Source organism: Micropterus dolomieu, linkage group LG10 (genome assembly GCF_021292245.1).
Source record: "Micropterus dolomieu isolate WLL.071019.BEF.003 ecotype Adirondacks linkage group LG10, ASM2129224v1, whole genome shotgun sequence".
In the NCBI taxonomy this organism is placed as follows: Eukaryota; Metazoa; Chordata; class Actinopteri; order Centrarchiformes; family Centrarchidae; genus Micropterus; species Micropterus dolomieu.
The window spans coordinates 18,897,063-18,906,739 of NC_060159.1; the positions used below are offsets into that span (position 1 = coordinate 18,897,063).

The 9,677-nt window shown below is 38.8% G+C and overlaps 1 protein-coding gene across 1 annotated transcript in view; it reads left to right on the forward strand.

Annotated features, from left to right (window-relative positions):
* nfkbie (nuclear factor of kappa light polypeptide gene enhancer in B-cells inhibitor, epsilon) overlaps positions 1 to 8,341 on the forward strand; it is a 9,642-nt gene extending 1,301 nt beyond the window's left edge. The window contains exons 2-6 of the mRNA XM_046061191.1: positions 2,709 to 2,811; positions 4,070 to 4,280; positions 4,500 to 4,588; positions 5,469 to 5,717; positions 7,460 to 8,341. Of these exons, the coding sequence (XP_045917147.1) occupies positions 2,709 to 2,811; positions 4,070 to 4,280; positions 4,500 to 4,588; positions 5,469 to 5,717; positions 7,460 to 7,522 (715 nt within the window). The 3' untranslated portion in view covers positions 7,523 to 8,341. The remainder of the gene's footprint in view (positions 1 to 2,708; positions 2,812 to 4,069; positions 4,281 to 4,499; positions 4,589 to 5,468; positions 5,718 to 7,459) is intronic.
* Positions 8,342 to 9,677: the final 1,336 nt, after the last annotated feature.

The following is a 9,677-nucleotide window of genomic DNA, read 5'->3' on the forward strand; positions in this document are numbered from 1 at the left end:
GGGGGGGTGCTGATCCCAAGTCCAAGGGGACAGCTTCATATGTCTTTTTTTTTGTCTGACCAACAAACTTCAGATATTTTGTTTAAAATGATAAAAACAGAGTTTGAAAAATTTGAACAGCTGGAAAAAGAACATTTGGCTTTTTTTTTTATTCAGAAAAATTTCCCTTTTATGATTTAACAATCATCAAACTAGCATTTAGATCAATTGACATATTGTTTCAGCTCTACTGGATGTGCAGGCAGCTTTTTGTTCCATTAGAGATGATTAATTTAAAACACACATATAGGCACAGTTCCTGTGATACCGGTTTTGAAGGGGATTTCATAGCTGTGTGATGCTACAGTTTTTTTTAATGAACTTTGTCCTGTCTTTGTCGTGAATGTGGACGGACTCTGTGAGGCGTCTCAGTGAGAAAACAGAAGTGAAACAGATAGGCCTGGACTTCCCCATGCTGCACAGACAAAGCACATGCTGTGAGGCAGCAGTGTGGATGGCTTTTGATCCAAGAAACTTGTTGATCAGGATAGGACAGCGTGTGCTCATGTTTTTATTGGTGGATCCAACTTTTCACTAACTGTTGTCATTCTCCTTCTGTTTTCCCATCCATACTGGAGTAGACGGCTAGAAAAGTCAGTTGGTTACCTGTCACAGTGGCTGTTTTGCTGCTGTTCAGTTCTCTGTTTGACTCAATGAAACTGCTGCTTTTTGCGCACAATCCAAACACCTCAACCTCCACACACAGTCCTATCAGCTCCTGTAGATCTTCTTGTATTACCCACACATTTTTGTGTTGCTGTCATCAATCTGTTTTGATGTTAAAGCAGGCCTGCTGATGACTTCTGTACTCAGCCACTACTGTAATTCGGCGACTGTAGAAGTGTTGTTGTGTCTCTGACCTCTTTTCATTTCCGCTTGCCGATTGTTGGGGCCACATGGTTTCATTCTCACACCCTAACTATAGATACCTGGGAGAGGGCTGAAAAACACCTGAAACATGCCACACTGAGCTGCTTAGACTGACGGAGAATCATGCAAACACCATTTTTTCCCCCTGTGGGATTTTTAAAGTTCTTATTCATTCAAGTCTTACTCAAACCAGGAAGTCCCTTTCACACTAAGATGTTTGCTCACAGTGTTGACTGGTAGGGCATATCCATTAATCTGCACACATTTATTTCAGTCACTGATGACATTATTGGTGGAAAAACAAACATATTTCTTGTGAGACACTTTGTCAGTACACTTATACCAATGTTGGGATAATTTATTGATTGATTTATTTCCATTTATCGCAGATATTTCAAATTAAACTGTGGCTTTCTTTCAGTTTCAGCTTTTTCCAGTTTATTGTTGTTGCATTGTAAAATTTGGAAAAAAAGCTCCTGTAGCCTAAATATTAAGTTGCACACTGGCTATATTTAGGACTGAAACTAAGGATTAATCATTTTCTGGATTTAACTGTTCTGTCTATAAAACATCACTAATGTTTGGGATTTTAGCTTGAAAAATGACTCGATCTGATAATTGAGAGTGAATGTAGTTGCGGATAAAATTAAAAAACATGTTTTTATTGATCAACCAGTTAAAAGGCCATCCATTGTACTATAAACTATTAGTCATTTATTATTCATATTGATAAGGGAATTCTGTAGTTGCATTTAATGTTTGTTTGGTTTGTTTGTTTTGTATTACATTTTTTGTCCTGCTTTCTTTCTAACTGGCGTACCACTCACAGTTAAACTTTGCCTGGGAAATTATATGTCCATGGGGAAAATGTAAACATAGCATCTCATTTGTTCTGATTTCACACTTGATCTGACCGGAATTGACTATATAGAAATAGCCAATTTTCTCACTGATGGCTTTGTTGCTTATTTAGGTCATATAGTATGTTTAACTGGAGAAATCTGCATTTGTCATTGACTAGCTCAAAGCCAGGGGGCTTAATGAAATGTCTGTCTGTGCAGTGAGATTTTGTGGGAACGTTTGATCCCACACTGTCTGTCTCTGAATAGTTGACATTTATTTATTACAAATGACCTTTATTGTGACATAAGAAAAGCTCACTGGTGACCTTTTTGTGACAGCACAATAACTGCAGTGACATACATTTCACAGTGTTCTATTTGCTTCACTAAAATAACTTCCTTGTGCTGTTTTGTTACTGGACATCAGTTTCAGCCATCAATATATATCCAGACATTTGAGAAATTTGAAGCTTAACTTTGGTTTGAATCCGGTAAAACTATGTGTGTGTGTGTGTGTGTGTGTGTGTGTGTGTGTATTACACACACAGGCGAGGGCTTCTTTGGGTTGTTCTAGGTTAGTCTAAATTAAGCACAAGTTCCATTTCCTGCTTTTTGCACACATTTGTTTGCACTTAAGGTTAGTGTGTTTTGTTTTGTCATTTGCTTTAAGTATTTAAACTAATTTTTACAAGGTTGCAAATTCTGTAAGGTGGTTCTAGCATGCCCAAGTACTTTAACAGCTTACAATACTATCTACTATCTTTTTTTAAAAACTGTTGTATTGCTCAATACTCCAACCACTAAATCTTGCCATTCAGATGAATACTAAGGAAAATTGTGAAATGCAGTCTTTTTTTCTTTACACTTAACTGTAGTTCTCGATTGCTCAATGTGCGATACTGCAAGTTTTTGCAAGCATAATGGATAAATGTTTATTTTCCTTTGCCGCTTCTGTAGAATCCTGCACTTAGCAATCATCCATGAAGATCAATTCATCGCTCAACAGTTGATACAGCTATTCCCAAAAGAGGTCCTGGACATCCAAAACAATTTATACCAGGTAAGTGCAACTTTACTCTTTCCACTACACAAGCAAACTGCAGCTTCTGCTGGAATTTTTCAATCCAAAGTGACTTCCCCTTTAATCAGTATCTTGATTGTGGAAACAGTGACATTATTTATATCTCTGCTTCCAGAGAATTGTTGTTCCTCTTTATTTGCAGTCCGTCCTCTCTCGGGGACGTCACTGTGGGTGGTTCCAATCTTAGCGCATAAGGGACTTTGAATGGAAACTCCCCTCCTCTACCTCCTGTAGAAATAGAACCACAGGGAGCTGTGGAGTGTATCCTTGTGTGGCTGTGGGTGGAGAAATTTTTCCTGTCCTTCAAGATGTCAGACCAGAGCCATGCTAGTGCAGAAACTGAACACAGAGCAAAGTGACAGAACATTCAAACGGAAACATCTGAAGTTAAGACTCAGCACTTCACGCCGTGACTCAGTTCGACCTGAGTCCATATTGGTTGCCTAATTTCCTCTCAGTAGTCATTCTCAGAGCTCATATTTGTAGACATTACCAAGAAGACCTCTTTTTAAAAGAAAATCCCCCCTCAGACATTTCCACACTGATTTAAAAAAAAAAAAAAAGACAAAAAAAAGAAAAGCCAATGATGATGCATTTTGTGGTTTTATTGTGTTTCACAGATGCAATTCAGTCTTACTGCAGATTTCTGATTATAAATGATGTTCAAAATTAACGCCATCATAGATAACAGGCTGCGGTATCAAATTCTATACCCACAGTAGCCTCAAAAGACCAGAATGCAACCACAAAACTTGTTTTGTATAGAAGGTGCAACTCTCACTTTCTCAGGAGGAATAATTTGTCTCTTTATTCATATGTACAGTATATAACCAACAGCTGCATGTAACAGGTACAGGCCTGTTCTCTGGGGGCTGTTTTCTGTATTCTGGGAAATGCATGAAACAAAACTGGCGGGGGGGAAGGTCAATGGCTACAAAATGCACACAAAATAAAAAACACACAAATAATGTAGAGAGTAAAAAGATATTGAATTTAAAAAGTTAAAAATCAGAAGAAAACAGCAAATCATCACATTTAAGGAGCTAGAACTAGTAAATGTTTGGGGTTTTTTTGCTTCACTTTTTTAAATTGTTGCAAATTAATTAATCTATTATTCGATTATTATATGAAAAAGGTTCCTGTGTGCATTGGTTATGATGAATAAATGGTATTTAATTTAACCAGACACATGCAGTTTTGATTGCATTTTGCATCTGTTTTCTTTGGCGATCCTTAGAGCCCTTTGCACCTGGCCACCTACCTGAACCTGACAGAGGTGGTGAAGGGCCTGGTGGAGAAAGGGGCCAGCCTGGAGCTGCAGGACCAGGATGGGAACACAGCGCTCCACGTGGCGTGCCAGCATGGGCAGACAGAGTGCGCCACTGAGATGACCAGAGAGGTTTCTCCTAGCAAGCTGGCGCCGGTCCTCGAGACCCAGAACTGGAGAGGTGAGGAAAAGGACAAACTGCTGCAGGGCATCATTGGCCAATGATTTATTGTTGTTATTTAGGCACATGTTAATGTGTGCATCATCTGTGTGATAATTTGTCTGTGGTTATAGCTTATCATTCAGAAAAACACATTTTTAAAAAAAATGCAATTTTCAATCACCTTTGACCTCAAATGCACCCCATTTTCCACATTTCAAACAAGGTGTGTACTTGCAGGTCTTGCCTGTCTTCACTTGGCTGCACTGAACAGGCAACATCAGATTATGAAACTCCTGGTGAAAAAGGGAGCAGACCTGAATGTCCAGGTTAGTCTGTGAAATGACTCCTTACTTTATCGCATCATATGGATTAATACAGTTTTTAATAACAAGGCTCTACTTTAAAGGGTGAATCCAAACCAAATCCTTCATCCCGCAGAACACAATGCCGAAGCTTTATGTAATTTACCTTTAAATGAACTTTAAATTGTCCTTGATGTCCTCAAACCTCTACCTGCAGCCAGCTGACCCCAACTCTGACCTGCCACTCATAAGATTTAAGCTACACAACATAAAATACTATCTCTCTCCACATAAGTACTGAAGAAAAAGAGTGAAGGAGAGGGTGATAAAAACTGCAGTTTGCGTGTGTGTGTAATCAAGAAAAATTAACATCTGAGTTAGGGTTGCCCTGCACTCTGCTTCATTTGATCCAGTAATGTGCCAGTATTTATAAGCACGTTTCCCTTTCAAACTGTGCCTGGTCTTACGTTGTGTCTATAAATCTGCTGCACCTGTGCAACGCTGATAGTGATATGAGCTGGGCCCAGGGCCTCCTGCAGGATTCGTGGAGACATAATTAGATTTGAGATATGATTAGGCTGGGCTGGCCAGCCACTCTTAACTTTCTTATGATGTAAGGGAACATGGCAGTCAGTCCCAAAACTACCCCCTGACATTCCTCTCAGTTTACATCACAGGCCAAACATATCACTCTGCCTCACATCCGGTTTATCTTCATCACTATTATTATTATGTGACTTAATGCATCCTTTTCTTGTAATCTTGCAGAAAGCAAAATTAAAAGAAGAAGAAAAATATCATACTATCAAAATTATTAAAATTCAGTGTACCTGTCTGATGATGATGTCCTGTTTGTGTAGCTCTGGAATTTCTCATTACTATTTTCTATCTACACCCCTCACAGGAAGGAACCAGTGGCAAAACAGCTCTTCATCTTGCTGTTGAGCTGCATGACGTCACATCAGTGAAGCTGCTGCTCAGCAGGGGAGCCAATATGGACGCTGCCATGTTTAACGGCTGCACTCCCCTGCACCTCGCGGTGGGGAGACAGGACGCCGCCATCGCCAACCTCCTCTGCCAGTCTGGCGCTGACACAATGCTGCGAAACATGGAGGACGAAACGGCACTAGATCTGGCTGACGGAAATGATGATGTAAGGAACTGTGATTTACAGTTGCCGGTAGATTTATGGACACTGTTCAGTGTTTCCCCTAGGATGGAGTTGTAGCAGTGGAGGTGAAGCAAAATTTTTGTCTCGATATAAAACCCCAACACAACATGTCTCAGCAACATTGCTCTTGTGTCCATGAGCATGTGATGCACATTAGAATAGCTTAAAAGTTCAGTGTTTTCCCATAGTTTAATGTGAGCTTTAGATTAAGGTTTTGGTGGTGGTCTAGGTGGGGTGTTTGGTGGTCCTCCCCCAAGAAAGTTTTACGTTTTCCAATGACAAATATGTAATTTCACATCATACTGGGCCTTTATTTTCAACAAATAGTTGGAAAAGCTAGAGCAGATAATAACCAACACCCAAAGATCAGTCTACTGGAGGAACTACAACCATTAGATTTGTGAAAAGTAATTTGGTTATGATGCTCTCCACAACGGCAGGAAAACCCTGTTAATGTGACCTCAGAATCATTATAGATAGGACTGTCCATGTTTGCCTTTTGTGTCTTCATTTTACAGCCTTTGACATTTATCTGTATAGACATTTATATAAAAAAATAGGCAGTATGAGAAACGGTCTCCTGAGCTGCATTTTATTTGCACATTAAAATCCAAAGAGAAACGTCTCCTCATTGGCTTAAAAGGACTAGTTTGCATCACTAATTAGCTTTACTAACCTCAGCTCCTCCAGTCACCTCCGTCCTCTGTACAGGACAGAGCTGTAGAAGCTTTCCTGCCCAGCTGCGCAGTCTGAAAGGGAGGGGAAAAGTTAGCTAGCGCTAACAGGCTTCACTTTTCCAGCAGGTGGGAAAACAACAGACAAACTTAACTTGTTCTTCAGAAGCTGACACGCTGTAACCGACACAGTAAATTTATTGCCAGAATATTTTCCTGCGCTCGCGGTCACCGCTACTTTCTGCCGCTCGGACAATCAAACACTCGCTACGCACCTCCTGATTCCTTACGGGAGTTACGCTGCTCTCATCTGTCACGTAGATGTTCTGCATAGAACGAGGAGAAGAAGTGAGCCAAGCATTGAGTGTTGTCGTGCTCGCAGTGTGCATGTAAAAACATTTGTAGCGCATAGTTTAATGATCGTGGGAAATTTTAGTAGCCGCGGTCGTGATTCAGGAGCGGCGGTGCACCGCTGCTGAATACATATAGGGGAAACACTGCTGTTAGGATGGGTCACTATACATATTTTATATTTACATGGGCAAAGTTTTTTTTTTTTTTTATCCAACAGTCAATTCTACTTACACCATTCTGCCGTCATAAATACTCGTGTGTATTAATCCGCAGCTGAAAGTAGTCCCCAACAAATACCCAATTTACCCCTGTTTGAGAAACATTTGCTAAAATCTACAGTGACTAGCTGTTTCAGGAAATTACTGAACCTTTTTAGAAAATGTAACTATTTACTTTCACATGTTTTTAGAAAGAAAGTGGCTTAGTGACAGTGTAGAGAAGTCAAAGTGTGAATGATAGACACATTGTTGATTTGTAGTCTTTTCATGGGATTTGTTGACGACAACAACAAAAATATTAAATAACACCAGCATTTTCCTTTAAGTTTCCACTCTTGGAACAGCATTAACTTTTATGACTTCACCAGTAATGCTTAAATGTGTCATTTCACTTTTTCTACCATCTGACGAGGAGAGCAATTGCCCATTAGTAAAGGAATCAGTGAACTGTGACCTTTTTTGTATCCTTTTCTTTCAGATTCTGGCTCTATTTCCTTTTGATGACATCCAGATCTCCGGGAGGTCGGTGGTTTTGACCTGAATCATAGGCTGAACAACAATCCTAAAATTGTCTAGAGCCTCACTGCGGCTGGAACCTTTTGATTTTAACAAAAAAAGAGCTGAAGTTTTGTAGTACATTCTTGATCTGTATTTATCCATTATCTAGACAAATATGCACAACATATTATTCTTACTTTCCTCTGAGAGAGTGATTCTGCATAATTCAACACAAAATCTGTGTTTCTAAGTCATTGGCTCAGTTACTTTGCTTCTTTTCGCATGCCTCTGGAGGGGTTACAGCAAAAGCCACCTTAGTGTGAGTGCCAAACTTTCTATCAATATGTTCAATGTCTATCAGAAATTCTACCTCTCCCATAAACCTAGTTTTAATGGCTAGAAATGGAACATTGCAAATTGCTTTGTTTCATAGTTTCTCAAACTTTAGTAGTGCTTTGATTGCATTTTTATTGCAACGTGTTTATATCTCTGGTAATGTGGCTTTTCGTTTTACTCGCAGAAAGACTTGAGGAATGCAATCAGAGGCTGAAAAAAAGGAATGTCCCATTTAATGTAAAAGGGAGTCCTACAAAGACAAACTAATCACATCCGTCCTATTTGTTGAAAACTGGTAGCCCATATAAAAATGTAATATATAACACAAAATGCAGCTTCATCTTTTTTGATTTTTTTTTTAAGGTTTGCTGTTGGGAAACAGTTTTCTCTATTTATCTCATCATAAGCCTTAATCTATAGTAAACTATTTCTTTTCGTTGATGTTCAATCACACTGCCCTGTCTAGTTAATGTAAGCAGTTCATTTATTTTGTAATAAAATGAGGAAAAAAAACAACAAAAACTCAGGACAGTTTGTGCTCTTTTCTGGGGAAGGAATTTTGGGGAGGTTTTACCCTGTGTTTACGGGATTTAATGATATGTATGATAAGTACACACCCAAACTCTAGATAATAAACTCTGTCTGCTATTTTCTTGTACACTAGTAGCTCCAGGTTTATCACAAAGCTTCACAAAAGACATCTCACACATGCAAACAGAGAGAGCAATATGAATTCTAGATACAATTTGAGTGAAAGAAGATCTTAAGACTTTTGAACCTTTTTTAACTCTAAAATCTGTGTTTTTGGTTAATTTTAACTGTACACATACAGTTAATCACTTTTGTGATTGGTATGACGGACTATCTTAAATGTATACAGTAAATAGTAATGAGCGGACTTCATGACATAGCTCTTACATGCAACACCCCAGTTCTTTTCTTTGCTTCCTCTCAGCTGCTTTTGAAAGGTATATCTTTTGTTTTCCTGTAAGTGGCTTCTTCCTTGTGGCTCCTAGAATACAATGACTGCGGAACGGCTGGAAATTCCACTCAGCTGTGTAATGAGCACATACCCACAACAGGACAGGTTGTATAATAAGCTGTCAAAAAGCCCTCACTGCATGTTCATGTAAGGACATTTGCCAGAATTATTCTCACTGGTAATTACACTTTACTTAATCTGTGGTTTGGTAGTTTCAAATTAATGTGCACTAAGAGAATTTATTGTGGTGACAGCTTCTAAACAGACAAACTTCTGTGGTCAATAGCTAGAACACAGAGTTATGAAACTATACCTACTTCCCCATTGAGTCTATGTCATGAATTTTTTTGTGTTATATACAGTGTGGTCCATGCTGGTGTAGCCATAAAAACTGAAATGTGTTGTGAAAAAGTTAGATGAGCCAGTTTAACTTATCATTAAGTACTTTACCAGATATTTTCCTTGTGTATATGAGCCAGATATTAATTTAATAATACATCATTAACAGTATGATGTGAGCCAGTGTCCAACAAGGGTGGCATTAGTTGTGCCTTTTTAAAGGAAGTTTGTTGTACTTTAGTGTGTCAGTAGTAATAAAATCTAACTTTCCATCTACAAAATAGAAAACCTCCAAACACTTAATCAAGACAGCCACACAGCTCAAATGCTGCTTTTAGTTACTTAACTGGGCTTACAATCTTAGAATTTCCAGGTATCCACCATGGAGGGAATGGAAGCAGTGAAGGCTATGTCAATATTTAAGTTAAGTAAATTTGTAATGATAGATGTGTGGTGGTGATAGTGTTCTGGTAAATAATTCTGATCAAAAGCATTTAAGAGTAAAACACATGATTGACAATATATTACATAAAAGCAGTGG